The sequence below is a fragment of the Grus americana genome, chromosome 1 (assembly GCF_028858705.1).
Source record: "Grus americana isolate bGruAme1 chromosome 1, bGruAme1.mat, whole genome shotgun sequence".
Lineage (NCBI taxonomy): Eukaryota > Metazoa > Chordata > Aves > Gruiformes > Gruidae > Grus > Grus americana.
Window position 1 is genome coordinate 38,893,405 of NC_072852.1, and position 20,833 is coordinate 38,914,237.

The window sequence follows — 20,833 nt, forward strand, 5'->3', positions numbered from 1 at the left end:
CTCATGCATTTTTTCTGTATTTACTGGTATGAAGAGTCAGCAAGTTGATCCCAGAGGGACAAAACTTTATTTTCCAGCGATACATGGAATTTTAGACTTCAGAGTAGGGTAACTGCCGATGTGTTACACACACCACTCCAGAACATCCTCTGAAAGGCTGAGTTACCATTCTTTTCTTATTGTTATTTTTAAAGCAAATACTGAATGTTTTCCCAAAGACAGCAGCAGGGGACACCTTATATGTGCTAGAGGCCCTTGGTACCACGTGCACACGTGCTGTGCAAGTGTGTATCACAGCTCCATCAGCCCAGGCTCACTCCACCTCCCCACGTGGAGTGTGGTCCCAGTGGAGCTACCCAAAGCTTTCCCAGAGGGGCTGAGCCCCAGACCTGCTGTGGGACCCTCTGGCTCAGTGCCCTGCCTCCCACCACCACCATTGGTGGGGTGATGCTTGTTGGAACTGGTCAGAGATTTTGCATAAATAGCTTCATGATGAAATAACCTGGTTTTATTGACCCTTTTCCCCATATGTGTCCTTGGAAAATTCGTTTTTCCAAAGCTTCACAATATTATGATCGCTTAGGGACTGAGTTTTTTAAATCAAAATAGGATTTGATTTTGGGTTTTGAACACTTTTGCTCTGTAAAATCCTTCCAGATTTTGCTTCTGAGTGTTCTGGAAACATTTTTCTGATTTGAAAACATCATTTTAACAAATGGATAAAAATGTCATGGGAAGTCTTATGAAAAATGGCTCCAATTTGAAAATTATGTTTCACTGTTACAAGTTTTGCTGGTTTTATTTCAAGCAACATGTAAGGATTGCTTGGTGTAAAATGAAAAAACAAAAAACAGATTTGTGGACTGCAGCCAGAATTATTAAGAAATTAGGTGGATGCTTGAACTGCAGGAATGGACCTACCATTGCCCTGGGAGAGGTTTGAATTTGATTTTAAGGAAATCAGGAAAGTCTCTTGCTTTCTTCCTGGATGCAATACATGGAGTCTCATGGAGGGTGCTGGGCTTACCTTCTTTCTCCTTCCAAAGTAAAATGACTTCCAAAGGGAGACATATTCAGTCTTCTTTTATAATTGGTTTATTGTGACAGCAAGAATGAATAGTTTGTGTGGTGACTAAAAAAGAAAAAAAAAAGCACACAGTTTTTTGAAATAAAGACAAAAATCCAAGGAAAAATATAGAAGTTGCGATTACTAGTTCTATGAATAGATGAAGCACTAACCTGTGCGGAAGAATGAGGGCTAGAAGAGGAAGTTAGGTATTTCTGACAGCAAATATTTTGTTATTTGTATGACATAACTTCTGAATAGACTCTGAATAACATCATCCAATGAGGCTATGCCTAAATAACCAAATCAGTGTAAGATTCAGGTTTCCAAGGTTTTAAGTATTTTTGATTGTCATTTATTACATAGCTATGATAGATTGACATTTTTGAGATGGCTGCTTCCAGAAATTTGGTTGTAAATAAATTAAATAAGTTGAAATATTACGTGACCAGAAGGAAGGGAAGAAAAGGAAAAAAATTACCTTCATGACAGGAGTATGTTCAGATACTCAGTCACTTTTAAAGAGTCAAAAATCAGAAATGCATGGAGTGATCTGAAGATGTAGGTTGCTGCTCTATGAGGCAATTTTTTTTTTACATTTTTGTAGTTTCTTTTATTGATGGTGGTAGGTACACACTGGCCTCTCAGTGTTGGGGTGGCAAAGACTTTGCCAGCAAGTAGTTCCACAGACTGAACACTGGAGTCACAGGGTCATTACCACAAATCAATTTTATAAAAATCACTTTTATAAAAGTTGCCTTTACTCACAGCTTATTTGAGTATTTTCTTCAACTGAACCCTTCGTACCAGTAATGAAAATACAGAAAGAGCTCACCCAGTGTTTCCACCATTTCATGAAGAATGCAAAGGCAACAGACGTTTTTTACAAAGGTAGTTAAACATTTAAGTGTGTATCATAAACCCCTGCTTCACTTCAGATACGCAAATAAGCTTTGTTATCCAGCCTTTTTGATTTACCCAGACATATGCAGACAGCCCTGTTTCCCTGCAGGCAGCATTTGGATGTTTAATAGAGAAAAGGACAAAATGCCCAGTCTCTCTTGCACTCAGCAGGCGCCTTAGCTTCACCGCAGGAGCAAGGGGCACTTGCCCAGGGGCTGCACTGCCATAAGGTGCTGCCTGCCACAGGCTTCTCTCTCACGTTATTTGGGACTTACAAACCCTGTGTGGCCTCTGCTAGGATCCACTACTGGGGGGGGGGGGGGGGGGGGGAGTGGAATGAGCTTTGCAGGGGAGCAGGGGTAGCCTGCTTCTTGGAAGACTGTGGTGGCCACAGGACTTGCTGTGGAAGTAAGTTACCTGGGCAGCAGCCCCATTTCTCATGCCAGCAGCACTCTAGCCTGCCGAGGCAGATGTGTTCTTTGTGCCGCTTGCTGAACCTGGGACACAGTGCAGCTAATGATTCAGAGGTCAAAGAGCCACTGAGTGAACGAACAACCAGGAGAAAGATGGTTTGGTTGAGTCCCAGCTTCACAGCAGCACTGGTCTCGGTGCAGAAAATAAACAAGAAGAAACAGGATTTTGGATGGTCCTGTCTGTTAAATTCAGATGCATAGTTCAGTCAGGTAATGCTGACTGAATTATGCATCCCCTTGCTTAGCCGCAAAGCAGGCAGAGGTCCCTGTCCCCGTGTCCCCATACGCTGCCTAAGGTGCCCCGTCAGCACTGTGCCAGGTGAGCCTCTTGCTTCCCTTGAAGCCATTAGTGCTGAGCACTGCAGTGTGCAAGTCCCTTTTTAGGCAAGTGTCCCAGTGCCTTGATTCCCCTTCTGCTAAAACTGGGGTGCTGATGCTCCCTTCTTGCGTAAGGGAGTTATGAGAGTGCACGCACTCATGATTTGATGTGACTAAAAAGGAATCAGATTTAGCAAGGTATTTTTGCTTCACGGCTTGTCAGGGACTGTCTGGGGGATTCAGAGTCTTGCCTGCTGCAACGTGCTGCTTGGAGATGTCATGTCCTTATCAGCCAGTTTCTGAGTCAGTCGAAGAGCAGGAGTGCCATGGCATAGCCCAGCACAGGAGGAGCCTTCAGCTCTGAAAAAAAGCAAAAAAATATTATTTTAACTGTTCAAATATGCAATATTTAATTCCCTTGAGACAAGCCCTAGAGCAGGAGGCAGCTTTCTGACTGCAGCACTGGTCACACATTTGCCCATTCAGTACAGACATGCTCTCAGGTCACTGCACTTTCCCCATGTGCTGGGCAATACCTGTCCCTACTGACACATAGAAACATTCAGGGACTACAGCTGTTAAGCTGCTCTATGCGTAGCACTCCCAGCAGCTGCAGCAGTTGGTGGTAGAAGGCTGGAGGCCGAAGGGGTAAGCTAAAACACTTCCCTAAATCAGCAATGCTCCTCTTTGCCCTCTCCCCACCTCCTCGCTGTCCCCTCCCTGCTTGGGGAAGAAGCCCGACACGGGCAGGCAGTGGCCATGGACAGGGTGGCTTTGTGTTTGACCCCGTGGCTGTGGCCAGAGGATCTGTTTAGGGAGGTACTCCATCCAGTTCAGAACTTAGCTCTGACTTGATGCGAACCAAAATCTCACTAATGATAGAAGAGAAGGGGCTGTGACGTGTGCTTGGGAAACACCATCGAGGAAGATGGCTAGGCAGGGAACAGTGTTTAAAAAAATGTCAGGAGTAAATTAAACAGTGCTACTTTTGCATACACATGCTATGTGTTTTGGCCAAGATTTCCAAGAGTAACAAGAGTCTGTGCTGCTAACACTCGGGTATCTTACTTCACAGACACAGAGGATTCTAGGCAGTACTTGGCTACCCCCTGAAAATTTGGATTATTTTAAGATGTTTCCAGAATGATATCCAGAACGTTGAAATTAGTAGAACAATCAGCCTCTGGACTTATCGCAACAAAAGTAATCAAAATGGTTTTTAGCAAAGATGAGGTGTGTCAGAAGACTGTGCAGGAAGAAAGTGCTCTTCGCTGAGAGCTTGATTCCTGAGTTTCTTGTAAAGGCCCTGCATCTTTCACAATCAGCATCGCTGTTGCTCCTCCACACCTGGCTGAAGTCACTGAAAGATGCCCCGTTTCCTGACATAAATATTAATAGATACTCTAGGGCTGTAATCCAGCTCATCTGCTGCACTGAAAAACATGGGACATGACCCTTCTATGTAGCCACTTCTAGAAATTGGACTATATAAAATCTGTTGCAAATTGTATGTTAAAAATGAGGTATGCTGCAGTGGATGTGGAATCAGGTAAACACAAGGAAAACCAACGTTAAGACCAATGAAAATACACTTTTTAACTGTTAAATAATTTGCTAGGATAGTCAGTTATAGTATTTGCATACCAGCACTATTGAAAAAGATTTGGCTAGGGAAAAGAGCAGTATGCTCAGCCCTTATTAACTGATATACATCTTTAAACATGTTCTGGAAGGAAGCAATAAGAAGTCAATATCATATTTTATTCTGAGGTTTCCATGACATCTGGGGAATTTTATAAGGTCCTTTTGTTGCCCAAAATAACAATCTTGGAATCATAGAAGAATAAGAAGCATTTCATAGCTACTCTGTCAGTCACTATGGGGCATTTGTGGAATTTGGTGAATTCGGTTCCTTGAAATCAGTGCTGCCTTGCTACCTTGGGGTGAAATCTGGCCTCCCTGGGCAGCCCGTGACCTTGTGACACCTGTGCCAAACGTTAAGGCTGGGATGGATAGGCTGGACGTACGAGCGTGCCTCCTGCCTTGCAGCTCAGAGAGGACAACTCAGGCCAAGGATTCATAAAAGTGAGCACAAAATAAAATCGTGATAGACGCTCTAAAGCCATTTTCCCTGGTGGACCTTCCATCCCATATCACTTCTGTGGGTGCTCTCACTATGCTGTCCCTTAGCACTGTGATGGTGTGAAGCAGCCCAGCCGGCAAGCACGGGCTGTGACAGACAGGCCACTGTTTGGGGGCCGTTCAGAGGTCATGGTCATTGATTGCTTGTTGGATATCATGAGCGTGGTGCTGCCATGTTTATAGACAGAGCAAAAGGTTTGGGAGTATCACAGCCTCTTAGTAGACTATGCAGTGAGAGTTATGCTCCTAGGTACTTCACGTTGAAGGCTACAGGAGTACGTAGGAGGTTTTCAGACATCAGCACACTGCCAAGCAGTGAATGAAGGACCTAAACCTTTTGGCAGCCCAGTGTTTGTAAGCATCTTTAATTCATCCTTATAGAACCTAAATAAATAAATGTGCTTTTCTCACACTGAGGAAGAAAAAAAGCCATTCAAACGACTGCCTGACTGTTGGGCATTGTAGTACTCACATCACCAGGGCAAACTATCTCATGGATCCTGTTTCATTGGGATCTCAGTGCCACAAATGTTAATTTTTTTATGAAGTCTGCTCCAGCAGATGGTGACCATCACCATGATGAAGTTCTGCTGCTGATCTCATTGTAAGGCATTTCTGGAAATGCCTGAATGTTTTCAGAAAATGTTGGCCAAAATCTCTCTTCAGAAATGACTATTGCTCATACTAAAAAGGGATATAATATTGCCAATGTACTTCTTGCTTTGCTTCTGCTCCTTCAATGTAGTCACATTGTTCAGGGCCGATCTCTGATCTCAGGTTTGGAGAGTTATTTGCCACACAACAACCATGGGAAAAGAGAAGGAGAGAAATAAAAAAATGAATCACCCACATTCTGCCCGAATTCAGATCTCAGATTTCCCACATCCTGGTATTTAATTTCTCACAGAGTTACCAATGGTTGATCTCACGGCAGGATTAGTGGGAAGAAAAATGAGAGCTCCATTGAAACCAGACTTGAGTCTGGAAGGAAGGGACATGTGAGCTCTAGGACCCGAGAGATATCAGATTCGGCGCAGTGAATGGCTTCCACTCCCTCCCCTTCCCTGATTCTCAGGCATATTTTGAGGCAAAATCTGGAAACTGAAATCAGAACAGCAAAGAGACAGTTACAGTATGTTAGGCGGCTCGCCCATGGCTTTAATAGTCTCCTGAGAACTGTGTTATATACTGAAGGCATTAACTGTAATTTATATTACTATTTTTTTATTTTTAGGAAGAGGAGAATAGATTAACATTAAGATATAAATTGCAGTAAATCTGTCTCAATCCTAAAAGAAAACATGTTTTGAACACACATTTCCACCAGGATACCTTTTCTGGTTTGATTATAGAATATAGATGTGTTCAACTGGAAAAGAAACTCCCATAAAAGGTTCTGTAATCAAAAGGAAATAATCACTATCTATTAAGTTGGACAGCCCCGCTCACTTTGAATCAGACTATCTTGCTTAGAGGAAGAAAAACCTTCGCCCTGTGGTAGCACGGATCATGGCACAGATGGAGCTTGAAAAGTTGGGCTGCTGCTCTGTGCTGAAGAGGACCATACCTTATCACCCTCTCCACCAGATTGTGTGGAGATATTCAAGAAGTTGGAAAAAAAAAATCTTTAAATGCATCATTTTAAATCCTTTAGGAGTTGAACATATTAAGATGACAAGAAGAGTATGTCATTAAACCATAACTACCCTTTTTGGATTACCTGGTATTTGTAGATTTATTGGCAAGATGGCTTAAATTAGGGATATATTTTTAGCCTGCAGCATTACATAATAAAATAGCAGTAGAATTCTTTGCACTAAAAAAAAGGGAGGGGATGGGACAGGGAGTTTATTAAAACCAACACAAACTTCTCTGATTTTGCGCTTTCGCCTGGACAAAGAGGTGCTCCATGGTTACACAACCAGTGAAGTTTGCAAGAAAAGCATTTCCATTACCCCGTTTTGCTCAGGAGTCATCACCCTGCCTTTTGCTGCAGACCTGCTGTTTAGTCTGAAACTGAAAATTAAACCCAGAACTTCAGCTCTCAAAGTTAAATACTCTGCTTTACTGCCAGCACACAGCCTCACCAGTGTCTGTGTGGCAAGATCTATGATTAAACTCTTCAGACGTTTGTAAAAGTGTTTTACAAGTCTGTTAAGCTTTAGTGTTTTTGTTTTGGTTTGGGTTTGAGCTTTTTTAAAGAAAAAAATCATTTAACTGAATTATACCGCAAAGTCTCACATGAACTCTGCTGAACCAGATCAGAGAACCCAGCTTGCTATCTTTTCAGAAATATGTTTCTCATTTGGGGTGGGGGGGGGCAGTTGTGAGCACAACCTGGGGAAGGTAGAGCCCTGTACGTTAAACTCTCTCCTTCAGAAACAAAAAAAAGAAAGGAAGAGGAAGACTGAGGGAGACTGAAGAAGATGGACGGCAGCGGCAGAGCCCTCCATGCTCCTGCCCGCCCCGAGGCCTGCGCTGGCGGGCGACAGCATGGCGCGGGCTGTGTGCGCAGCCGTGAGCTGCTCAGCCTTGGGGCTGGTGCTCATAAAAATGTCACTGGTGCACTTCCACTGTGAAAGGCTCTTTTATCTTCCCTTCCCGCAGCCCCTTTCCAGTGGGTACGCGGGACCGGGACCAGCGGCTGCCGCTCGGCCTTCCCGCATGGCTGGGCCCTAATGAGGTGTGTGCGGCTCTTGGCTGCAGGTTTTCAGCCTCTTTCTTATTACTTCAAAGCTGCTGCTCTGAGGTTCAGACAAGTTTGATCACTTGGCAAAATCTCTCAGCTGGGATTCAGAAGGGAAGATGTTTTATTTTATTATTTATCATTACAGATAGATAGCTGTTGCCAGTGGCTCCGTGGACCAAGCCATAATGCTTTTTTAAGTGATAAAGGATTGGAGGTGAATAACTTCTGGCAGTTGCTTCCTGTCTGTAACAAGCAGTCATTTTTTGAGGGGGGGAAGGAGAATAGAAGTCTAACAGGCCTTACTTTATTCTCCTTTTCATGTTCTAAAATGGGGGGGAAGAGGCAAAAGGTAAACGATGTGGGTTTGACCTCCATTTCAAAGCCCGTCCTAGCGTTCCTTTCCCCGCTCCATTCTGGGAGACCTTCACCACAGTCCTTCCTCTGTCGCTCAGCATCAAATACGCGCAGACATCGGCACCGTTTCGAGTACCAGAGGGGCTCAGGAGGAAGGCAGACTCCCTCAGGTTTACCTTTGCTGTCTCCATGCCACAAGAAAGCAGAGCTCACATGGTGACCCACAGCCTTTCAGTGAACTGTACAAGACTAAGGATTTTTAAAGATTGGTGTCCACTTTTTTTTGCTCTTTCTTCTAATTACGGAGATACATATTAGTGATTAGAGTCTATTATTAAAGCCTCTGCTTGCCTTACGCTCCAGTCTGGATTTTGGCTCTGGAGCGTGGTGTGCTGTGTGCATGCAGAACAGTTACCACTCCTCCAGTTTACAGCCTCCACAAGAGGTTTGTAAGAGCAGCTTCTCCAAGTTGGGGTTAGTCCAGCTTGGTTGTATATGTTTCTAACAGCACTGCTGCCTTCTTTTCCTTACTATTTTATTTCCTTCCTACCAGAACTGTTTACATGTAGGGTTGAAGCTCTCCAAGACAAAATGCGTCACTGTCAGTGTTAGCACAGCACCCGCAATTTCTTCAAGCACCATTTTTGCTTTAGGACTGTGCTATGCGGACTTTAAATGGTGCTTCCTGCAAAATTCTTCTGACCAGTACTGAGGTTTTGCTGGAGATTTTCACTCTCCTTTTAATCACATGGGGAACAGATTTTTTTCAAAGTGTTTTGACCTGCTTAGATCAAAAAGGCACTTGCTATACTCAGATGCCAAAACGCGTTTAAGAAATCTGGCCTGATGTAATTTAGACAGCTGAATCTCAATTTCAAAAGGCTTCAGCAGCACCGGCTTGAGCGCTGAGCGACCTGCTGCCTTGCAGAAACCTCATTGCTGAGTTAACTTCGGGGCCGCTTTAAAATCCCTGGCAAAGTTGGGCACCTGGAGCTGAGGTTGGTTTAAGCCCATGTGTAGGAGATGCTTAGAGGTAGAGCCTAAGGCAGATACTTTTCAGGGTATCTAAACATCTGCCAGCCCAATTCCTGTCTCTGGAAGTCATGAGCATGAGCCCTCTTGGATTTAAAAACCCTGTGTCAGATAAGCCCTTTCTCTCAAAGTAACCAGAGAGACTCATTATGTCTCCATTATATCAAACAGTTCTCCTAGTGGGAGATAAACTAGGAGATAGAGAAATGTTTTTGAATCCCCCTTAATCTAACAGGAAGAAGAGACTCGAATCTAAGGCTGTTTTAACTTAAAGAGGAATCTCCTGTCCTGTCCTCTCCTCTCCTGTCCTGAGGGGATCCTCCTGAGCACTGTCCTTGTCCCCTCCACTTATCTGAACCTGTTACTCAAGGACCAAAACTTTACCAACCCTTGCGAGACACTTGTGCTGCAGAGGAAGGGGGTCTGTAGGAATGATAGATGGGTGTGCAAGGATGGTAGCTCTCTCTGACCTCTACCACTGTTGTTGGCCATGGCCATGCTCACCAGCAGCTGAGTCCCAGCGCAGCCCCAGCAACTTCCCTCCGGCTGCCCCAGCTAGCTCACTTCCTCCAACAGCTGGGGATGTGGATTATCCAGTAATCCCCATGAGCAGCCTTTTTGCTAGTCAAGCAGTGTTGTTCCAGCAGTGAAAGGACACCCTTAATTTGCTTACTAACTATGCAGCTCAACAGCCACAGGCTGGTCACCAGCAGGACAGCATCAGTGTTTTGCTTTATTCTCTCTGCTCATATTCCATCCCTCAGAATATTCGATTATTTATATAAAAGTGGAGTGACTTCAGCAGAAGAAAGATGCATCCTCCGTACAAAACAGCTTAGTGGGTAGACTTCTTCCTAGAAGGTAGAAAACCCAGCTTGAAGGATCTGCTTCACATCAGAGAGCATGGGGATTTCAAAACAAGTCTGCATGTGAGTTTCCAAATCAGTGCTATTGCGTACATGCTCACTCAAAGATAAGTCTTACTCTTGCTGTCTGTTGTGCATTGCCTTCCTGGGTGTGGAAACTTTGAGGACATCTCCAAGTCATAATGATCTTTAAGGCACTTGCCAGCCCTTAGACTGCTCCTAAGAGCATTAGGCAGCTCTGCATATGCCCACCAGCGTGCACTTCAGCATTGGGAAAGTTAAGCAGCAGCTCAGCAAGGCTGCTTGCTGGTATGCAAATATTGGACGCACGCTATGGCCAAGTCTGTAGTCTTTTGAAGGCCAAGATCCTTAGGTGACCAGGTGGACCATTAGAGGCTAAGTCCGTAGAGACTTAGATGTTTAAAGAAAGAATGTTGGTTTCCAGTCCTTAAATCTCAACCCAGAACTGCCCCATCAGCTGCCACCTCTCTTTCTCTCTCTCTGTCTGTCTTTAATGTCATTTAAGTCCCGAGAGTTTAGCTTCCTTGGGGGACCTGCCTGCTCACTGCCCCCAGGGCTGTCCCATGCCTTAGACAATGACTGCAGAAACAGCACTGGGAGAAGGCACAGGGTCTCAGAACTGCTCTGTGGGCAGAGGTTTTAACGGTGCTTTTAACCACCAGGCTACAGAAGTCGTGCTCCTTCTTGCATGCTAGGAGTGACAGTGCACAGCAATTGCTTGCTTGTGGGCTGATTGACTTAGATGTATTTGAATACAGAATTTCTGTATTGAAATAATTTCCTTAGGTGCCCTTCTTAAAAACACACTTTAATCCAGCAGTAAGAAGAGTTGTACGGCCTGCCTGTATATGGTCATGGTGATCTCTTCTGCCCTAATAAATCCTTTTATTGTGATGTGTGAAGTAAATACCTGCAACAATTTGAGCTCTGAATCCAGCTTGTGGAATTAAACCTTGCCTTACTGATGAATGACAGCTGTAGCTGAGCTCACCAGTGTGCTTTGCAGGGGGGTGAAGTGGCTTGAACCAGCAGATCCCACCTCAAGCTTCAAGCGGAGCAAACCTACACTTAGTGTCAGTTAGTGCTGTAAGAATTTCTAAAGTGGTTTGGTGCGCTGGCTGCAGAGCAGTGGGGATGGCACTGTGTCTCAGCTGGGCACAGCCCAGGGCCCTGCGTCTGCAATAGGAGCCACTGGCTTCAGGGACTCCTCTGAAAATACTAGCTTGCATGCCAGGGGATTTCAGACAAGTTAACAGCAGACAATGGGCCACAGTTTCCAAGTTGCTCTTGTCAGCAGTTCTTTTTGACATATCTATTCAAGCATAGCCACTCGGGCTTAGAAAGCAGCCAGTGAAGTCTGTGCCAATAGCTAATACTTTGTTATAAAATAAAAGCTCTGACAAATTCAGAGGCTCCATGTGTAGCATTACAGTGATCCTGCAGTTCATCTCACAAAATTGGTTCTAGTTTTTTTAATCCACGGTTCAGAAATTCATGAGCGGAAGGTGAAAAAAATGAATTGCCAGCTGAATTGCCAGTGAGTTTCTTGAGGCAAAGACGAGTAGCCGTAAAGGAACTTTTTCCCAGGGTATTAGAACAGAACAAACATTTTTACAAAAATGCCAAACAGCTGCCCTTCTCCAGATGGGGGGAAGGCTCCTCTCAAACATCAACAATTGTCTCATCATCAGGTTTTGTTGTGACTACTTTGTGGGGGTCCAGCAAAAAAAGGAATAAGGAGGACATACAAAGACCCAACTAAGCTTGTGTGTTCTTGAGGACACCAGGATGCTTGTACTGACAGAAAAATAGCCCGCACAAACCAATTGTGGATCACCAAAGGGAGGTCTTGGGCGGCAGGTGAAGCTACATTTCACCCATGCAGGATGTCATGGGAAAGAAGTCTCTTGGGAACACAGGGAACACGTCTTTTCAGGTCAGAAAAGAAAATATGATCATTCTGGATGGTGCCACCTCTGAGCTTTACAAATGAGGTGTGCACATGCTAGTGGTTATCACTTCACATATTCCTGCAGCATACAATGGTTTGGTTTTCCACAGTGGAGAACCTTCAAAAGCAGAGATGCAGCATCATAGCTCTGGAGAAGGTTAGTGGGTCCATGCATGTCCACATTGCTGTTCTGTGCCCTTTTGGGTGTCCCAGGGGATCACAGACATCCACACAGAGCAGGCAGGCATGATACAGGAGACCAGTACCCTTCTGGCCTGGCTGCTGGATACCAGATGAGATACCCAGGGCATCTAAAACAACTCTTGGCTCCTATCTTCAGGCAACGAGATCCCACCAAGGATGTAGTATTTTGAAATAGTGTGTTGGGCAAGTCCAAATCATAGAATCGTAGAATGGTTTGGGTTGGAAGGGACCTTAAAGATCATCTAGTTCCAACCCCCCTGCCATGGGCAGGGACATCTTCCACTAGACCAGGTTGCCCAGAGCCCCATCCAACCTGGCCTTGAACACTTCCAGGAATGGGGCATCCACAACCTCCCTGGGCAACCTGTTCCAATGTTTCACCACTCTCACAGTCAAGAATTTCTTCCTAACGTCTAATCTAAATCTACCCTCCTCGAGTTTAAAGCCATTACCCCTTGTCCCGTCACTTGTAAACAGTCCCTCTCCAGCTTTCCTGTAGACCCCTTCAGGTACTGGAAGGCCGCAATAAGGTCTCCTTGGAGCCTTCTCTTCTCCAGGCTGAACAACCTCAACTCTCTCAGCCTGTCCTCATAGGAGATGGGCATACTGACTGCAGATAGCATTTCTAACTGATGCCTCCTGGTCCTTTTTGTTGCCTTCACCACTGTTAAATCAGGGCTAACAACAGCAGTGGCAGTCCCTCGCAGAGTAGTCCTTTCCAGGGCAGATACCTGCCGTGAGCCATTGGGAAACATCTGTCCTTTCTGTCCTGCTGGGACCCAATGCCAGTGAGAGGTGAGGGGGCTGCACTGGTGAGTTCCAGTCCAGTGTATGCATCTGCCAGCCATTTGCCAGTGATACCTCTCAACAAAAGACCTGTTAAGCATTTGTGCACATAGGAGATTTGGAGAAAGCCTTCTTGGTGTTCTTTTTTGGGAGAGACAGCAGCTCCACATCACTCCCAGCTTGGTGGGGCAGTTATAGCAATTAAGGGTTGAAGCGGCTCAGGGTGCTGGCTTGCAGTTTGTCTTACAATATCATGCTGTGACCTGTAGTAACTCAGGATACACATACCCATGCATGGGACAACCAAGGACAGGACGTGCCACGTAAAACTGCTGCTGCGGCGCATCCCCGTGTCAGTCAGCCCCTGAGGATACATGCATGCGGGGCACATGGATGCGCGGGGAGCCACGTGGGATATTGTCTTAGCAGCAAGGAGTAAAGCCTGAGCTATGCATGTGAGTGTTTACCCTGCCCTTCAGGCGCATGTCCTATTCGCCCTGAGGTCTTCGTGGCTGTGGCTTCCCTGTTAGCTGGATCCAACCTGATTAGTTTGAAGCTTTCTCAGGTTTCCCTTTGCAGTCTGGTAGCCCAGCCTGTTGCCAGCTTGCTGCAGCAGAAAACAAATAACTAGGGGAGTAGCTGTTCAAGGCAAAAGTGGGTCGATGAACATTTACGCTCAATTAACACATGTCACCATTCTGTCTCCACAACTACAGTGAATGCACCAAAAAAGTGAGAACAACCTGAATTAAGGCTGCCATGTAACTTGAAACCTTTGCTTCTTGGCTGAGCGCTTCCTGTGGTGGTGTTGCTGAATTTATGCTCTGCATGGCTGTCCTGCTGTGACTGAGTGACTTGGGTTTCTAATGGCTGCTCTAATGACCGTGCTTTTCCCTCTTAATTTTTGCCCTTTTCTTCAACTTGATTGGAAGCACATCTGGACTTACAAAGTATTTCACTCCAGCCCTGGTTCCTCCTTCGACTTTTGATTCAGGGACTGATCCTGTGATACATGGCTATGCTGTTGACCTTGGTGGGTCTGTGAGGTCTTATAAGTGCCTGGAGGGCACTAACTGATGGTAAGGCATCCTTCCCCTGAGGTGCCCAGTGCCCTGACATGCCAAGCAATGGATGTCAGTGAATCTCTGGCTGAAACGACTCAGCACAGAGGCAGTTTGCAACTTCTAAGGGGTGCACAGTTTTCAAAACTCCTGCCTGCCACCCCCCCCCCCCCATCTTTTGGAGAGCAGTGTGTGTGCATGTGGGGGCTGAGGATGGGTTGAGGATCACAGCTGGACAACCTTCTGGTATTGCAACCAGTTTTTTACAAGTGCAAAAAAATTTCTCTCTGTTCCTGTCTTACACATCTGCATTTTCTCTTTCAGAACCTCTACTTGCTTCTTCCTTTGGGTCCCTCCATGCATATATGTCTGATTTGTATTATCCCTTTGTTTGACTTGTAAGCACTTCAGAGCAGCAATCATGTCTCTATCTGTGTCTCAACAAGAGACTTACGTGATAGGTTGGCTTAAAACCACTCGTCTGTAACTGAGCTATCTTAGGCTTTTGCAAGGAATGAACTTAAATGAAGTTTTCTTTTTGTTGCACAACAATCTGATCCCTTTGCCAGCTTCATGAAAAATGTATTTCCCAAGACAGATGTGAACTTGAAGTCTGCAAGTCTCAAATATTTTTTAATAATTAGTTTATTATTTAAATATTTGGAGGGGGTGGCTTTATTTTTGGTTTCTCATGCTTCCAGGTACTTCAGGTACACACATTTGCATGTACATGTGCAGATGAGAGAAACTCATCCTTCGTTACATGAACATATATATATACACACACACACGAAGGAAGAGCTTCTCATTAATTTTCTTGTTCACTGCAGCAGGGGATACAAGGAATAAAAAAATAGCGTGAGATTCACAGTAAAAATCACTAGAGTTGGCAACTCTTTAACTAAAATAGCTTTCTGTGGCCACCCTGGCTGGGTGCTGGAGTATGTCCTTCCACATATTTTGCCTCTCCCCCATCCTTCTTATGCTGTGATCGGAAGTCTACCTTCATGGAAAATGAGTCCATCAGGTTTCAGTAGTCTCCTGACAAGCCAAGCATAAAACAAAGAGAGCTGCCGCTCCGCTCCCACGCGTGCTCTGCTGTCTTCTGGGAAACAATGATGGGAGGCTCAGGGCTGACCGCGGTGCTGTAAGGAATCATCATCAAATGATCCTCATCAAATACCAAAACATGTCTACCTGTATTATGTTAAGAGCACAGAACCCGCAGTCATAATTTTTAACTGAAATACTTGGCTTGGAAGCAAAGCCAGTATTTGCCACGCTCATCCCAAATTCTGAATTACCAAGGCTCAAACCAACATATTTTGCACTGTCTCTCCACATGCAGCCCAAAGTAGCCGTTCGTTAGGTGCCTGTAGATACCATTTTTCTTCTTGACTGAAATGTTGTAACAGTCACGGTCCTGTTCCGCAGGGAAGATAAGCAAGGAAAATGCATTACGCATTCATGGGATTTGATGGGAGTGTGAGCTCAGGTCCCCCAGTGCTGCCAGGGACGGAGGAAAATTCGCTTAATCGTTTTGTGAGTCGGGGATCATTTTTGTAGCAGCACAGTGAATATAACCCCACTATGAGTGGACACGAGTTGTTGCGAGGAAGAAATTGTTCATCTGCATGATAGATTGGTGTCTTCTGGAATTTAAGTATTAATTGAAAACTCAAGGTCAGGGGGCAGCTGACTCTTGACTTTGCTCTCTTTCCTCCGTCCAGAGCTTTGATCATGCTACATCTTTCTTTGTGCCTGGTGCTCGAGAGAGCACCCCAGGGTCATGGCCTGTTTCCTAGTCAAGAGGTATAAACCTACTGGCTTAAATATCTGAGGCCCAAGCTTTAGCAGGGGGTGGGGGTATGAAGGGAGGGGGGGGAGCCTTTGCTTCATGCTTTTCACATTTCCCACATAACCCAAAGCAGACTAAACAAAACCAGTGTGAAATCTCATGGCTTGATGCTGCTATGGTTATATTTTTTAAGCTGTCATCCATTCATTTATACTTATGTTTATTCCCTGGATTTACAGCTTTTTTTTTCCAGCCTTTTCTTGCAGGGAGGTGGAGGCAGGGGGAGGTGGAAACCTTTTGAAAGGGGATTGCAGCAAACAGTGGCCTATGATTAAAGCCCAGTGTTTCTCCTTGATGCCGCTCCTCCGCAGCGGTGTCACACATGGTAGCATTTAGGAGCCCTTCACAGCTGAGGTGTTTCAAACACTAATGAATGGAAGTTTGGTCATGTAACGCAGGGAAGCTTTAAGGCATGCTTTGCTGAATGGTGTACTGTAGTGGCCTGGGAAAGGAAGAGAGTTATAAATTGTGTCAGTTAGCCACCCAGACAAATGAAGCCATGTGGAAAATCAAATCTATTAAAGTATGAAGACTGTTACAAGCTGTTTTAAGCTGGTCATTCTTAAAAGGTCTCAGTTGGCCTAGGGGGTAAATTCTTCTTCTTCCTAGATCTTTTTCACGTGCTGTCTTAGGTGATGATGTGCAGCGTTTGATAAAAAAACAACTTTTCACTGACAGCCCCTTTTATCAGAAATGTTTATTGCCCCCAGTTTACTGCCCGTGTCCTGAAAGGTTCTGCACGTTTGTTAAATAAGCAGCATAAGAGCATCGCATTTGGTCAGGCCTGCTGAAGGCAAAGATGAAGGCAGCACTAGGGTGGAGGAGAAGGCTTCCCAGAGCACCCGCTTAACGTTGGATACCTACTTAAAATGCTTTCCATTTTCTAGCTGCCCCTGTCTGCTGGCTGTATGAGGCCCATGACGGAGCACGGCTCAGATGATTACTTTTTGTTGGCATCCTTGGGGGAGGAGGAAAGCCTGGCAAGGCAAAGTGGGGGGATCAGAGAGCAGGGGACCTTCCTATCCTCCCCAAGGTGGCTTCTTGAGATGTCACAGCAGCTGTCAAGGGCATTTTGTTAGCTCAGGAGGTAATTGACAGCAGCGTGAGAGAAGAGTGAGGTGGGAGTCCAAGGTGCACAGTTGCCACAGTATTTATTTTATCTCTTTGTGTATTCTAGGAAGAGACTGAAGAAACGTCCTCACAAGAGTCTGCAGAGGAAGACTAGGAGACCACACCATGCAATTTCTACCTCATCAGCAGTTGGGTCTTTTGAAGGGAGAAGACACTGCCTTGACCACTTATTTTCTATTGCCATGGTCTTTCCACTTTTGCCTGGGGGGAAAAAAAAAATCACATAACCTTAAAAAGGATTTGACTAATCATCATCTTTGTAATCCCTTCACAGTCCCAGGTTTAGTGAAAAACTGCTGTAACACAAGGGGACACAGATTAAGGATGCAACTTTTAATTACTGTTTTCTTTTTTCTTAACCTACTAATAGTTTGTTTGAGCTGCTAAGTAAGGGTGAATGGGTCAAGAAGAACTCCGAATCAGGTTTATGTCATTCACTGCACTGCATATAAACAAGAAACTTGTAACATAATCATTATAAAGGGCATTGAAATAGGAAAGGCTGGGTGTGTAACACTAAAGCCTTGCAACATTTCCAGCAACCCACTCCCTACTTAGTGAACTCCCTGTTTTAGAACACCAAAGATAGGGGATAGATACTACTCTTTTTTTTTTTTTTTTTTGTAACCTACATGTAGACTTGTACTTGATTTTTTTTTTTTTAAGACTTACTGTTATTTCAGGAAAAAAATTGAAAGCTGATCTTTCACTTCATTCAGCTGGTAATCGGAAGAAAGAAATCAACATGAAAAAGGTACTTTCATTTTGCAAAAGGGAAGAAAGACAAAGATACGTTGCATAGTTATAGATACAAACATATCGGCAGAAGTAGTAGTAAACAAAATGAACAGCCCTCATCTTCTGGATGGTGGGAAGCCAGACGGAGTCGGCTTTCTGTAAAGCCAGGCGTTTACTCTGGGAACACAAATGACTGACACCAAACACTCTTACGCCATTAATGATTAAGTCTTTATTGAGAAAAGTGTTTTAAAACATACAGAAAGGTACCTCAAAATTAATCATGAATTTATCGGAACAAAACCAATCCAGATGTTTTGCTTAGTTTCAACTAATTCCACTCGCCCCATACCAGTATTTCAAAATAATTGAATCTCTCCTCATTACTCATCAGTCTTGATGTAAGAACGAACACCAACGTACCTCAGCTAAGCTCGTGCATTACTTTAAGTGATATATTTTGACATAGGATGGTTCACTGAGCATCTCTGTGCCAGTGGCATTTCTCCATCTTTTCATTCAAAGCAGCACTTTTAGCACCAGATGCAATATTACCCCACTACTCAATACTACCTCTGATTTTTACAAATAACTCAACAGACTGATAAATACATGCTGCTATACACATTCAATGCAGGAAATTTTTACTGGGTAGATATGAGTATCTGCATTTTCCCCTTATTTCTACTTCAACACTTAATTGCAGTTAAGGAAGCAATATCTTTATTGTGTTTCAGCATGACTATGTATTTTTCTTTCTCTTGGTTTGTTTTGTGTTTTTTTTTAAATGTACTTACCCTATTCTCTGCTAGACTTCTGTGTAATGTACTGTTAACTTGAATATATTTTTGTACTGAATTGCTGATAGGTTTGTGAGGATAATTTTCTTCAATGACACTACATGACATAGAAAAAAATTTAGCTGTAATGTTTAAATATTACTGTCCAAGTTTGTACCTCAAATGAATTGTTTAAAGAAATGGACTAATTGATTGACAAAGACCTACCTCCAGACTTTAAATGGAATGAACTTCTTACTTTCAGCATTAGTTTTGAGACGTTTGAAACAGTTAGGACTGCAACTAATCCCTAATTCAAAAGTATTTTTGTAAAATAACTTGTGGAAAATGAACACATTTTAAATTACTTTCGTATTAAAAAAAAAATGAACAAAAAAAAACCTTCAAAGAAACTTGAAGCTTTGTAGGTGGGAAGCAACAAGCTCAGCTTTTGCATAATGCAATCACAAATATGTGTTTTAAAAAAATAATTAGTAGATTGTAAGAAAATACTTGACAAGTATTTTCATGTATTTTACACAAATGTGATTTTGTAATATGTTTCAGCCAGATTTATTTTAAATGCTTCTTATGTAGAGGTTTTTTATTCTCCTCTTTCACTTTTGTTGTTCTTTCTCTCTCTCTCTCCTCCTGTTTCGTTTTCTCTATTTCTGTTTTATTTCCCTTCTTCCTCTCTTTCTTAGTCAGTACTTTGTACCATTGTATTAATAACTGGGCCAGGGGTAGTTTCTCAGGAAGGCGTCTGTTGGTATGGCTTTAGTACCGAGCCAAATGCAGTTAAAGATAACTACTTACTGGCTTCTTCCAAGAGGCAGTGTCAAGAAATGCGGACCTCCTCGAACGCCCGCAGAGGGTTCAGTGACGGAAATCGCTGAGAAAGAGCTGATCAGAGTATTACAACTAGACATGTTAATATTGAGTGAAAGAGAAATAATCCTAGCTATACAGTAGCTCTAACAGGCCAAATCCAGCGTCACTTGAAGGCAGCAGAAGGAATTCTGCTGACTTCAAAGGGCATTGAATCAAGCCTTAGCAAGTCCCTTTTGGGGTTTGGGGTTGGTTTTTTTTCTTTTTTTAAAACCATAGTATTCAGTGGCTGACACAGAAATAATCGCTGGGTGTGTGTCACGCTTCAACCTCCGAGAGACTTACCACTCTGATGAACTGAATCTTATATTTTCTATATATTGTAGTACAATCAAAACACATTACTACCTCTTAGGGCCTACTATACCTCATTTTTTCAGACTGAAAAATTGCATGTGGCCATTGAGTCAGTGAGAACATCATAAAATTTTTTATATATATAGTTTATTTTTGTGGGAGATAAATTTTATACGACTGTTCTTTGCTGTCATTGGTCACTGCTAACTAAGACTGGACATTTAACTTCTACCATTTCTGCAAGAGAGGTGTGTTTGCAGGAAAAAAAAAAACCGCTTCAAGATGTTTAACTACAGTTTACTTTTTCTTTTGAGTGTCTTCTAACTTTTTGCTTTGTTCTTTGTGTAGAGTTGCTGTCTATGATTGTACTTTGAATCGCTTGCTTGTTGAAAATGTTCCTTTAATGGATTATCACAGTCTGTTCAGCACAATAAACATAATAGCCTCTGTGATCCCCATGTTGTTTGATTCCTAGACTTTTGTCACAGTTCCATAAAATGGGTAATAAAGTTTGGTCACAGTGACCAAATTTGTAAAAGCTTTGCATGCAAGTAGTCTTTTTTTGTCCCAGGACCATAGGCGTGTGCCTGAGAAGTGCCTTTGCTGTTAGGGGCCCCAGGGGTGGGTGCTCAGCAGAGGGACACATCTTATGAGGCTCCCCCAAAGGTGAGGCACCCGTTCCTGGCATGGGACTTGCTGTGCCGAGCTAAGGGCTCAGCTCTGCGCTGGGGAGCAGCGATCCTCCCTGCCAGACAGGAAATACTATAGCTCAGGCAAGGCCAAAACGGGTTTTGTTGTCTGGCTTCTAACCTGCCTCTTCAGGGTCCACCAAGATGATGAGCCTTCTCCTCTTTTTAGGCAAGATTGCAGTTCACATCCGGGTGCATGGAGTTTATATTTTGTGGTCATTCGGTTAAAAAGAGCAGGTACTCAGAGCAGCGGAGACAGGGATGTGGCTGGGTACAGTCTGGAGCAAAACTTGAGCTCAGGAAACACTGCATTAAACATTCCCCCGTCCGAAGTTGTTATAGGCAGGTTGGACAGGATTCTTCTGGCTTCCCCTCTTCATTTGTTCTCACATGGTCCCCATGCCTGTTACAATGAGATTTAAAGATTGTGGTGCATGTCCGTTGGTTCATATTTGCAACCATGCCTCTCTCACCTAAGACGATTATTCAGATATTAATTCCTCAGATGTTTAGGTTTACACATTCTTTGTGTTCACTCATTTGCAAACTCTCCACCTCATCTCTTTTGGCTTAGTAACCTCTGCTTT

At 43.8% G+C, this 20,833-nt stretch overlaps 1 protein-coding gene across 2 annotated transcripts in view; it reads left to right on the forward strand.

Annotated features, from left to right (window-relative positions):
• HMGA2 (high mobility group AT-hook 2) overlaps positions 1-20,833 on the forward strand; it is a 171,243-nt gene that overhangs the window by 140,519 nt on the left and 9,891 nt on the right. The window contains exon 7 of one of the 2 annotated variants that reach the window (XM_054813117.1): positions 16,902-20,015. The exons of the other annotated variant lie outside the window; for it this stretch is intronic. Within the exon in view, the coding sequence (XP_054669092.1) occupies positions 16,902-16,949 (48 nt within the window). The 3' untranslated portion in view covers positions 16,950-20,015. Of the gene's footprint in view, positions 1-16,901; positions 20,016-20,833 lie in introns of those variants that run through there. 2 annotated transcript variants of the gene reach the window in all.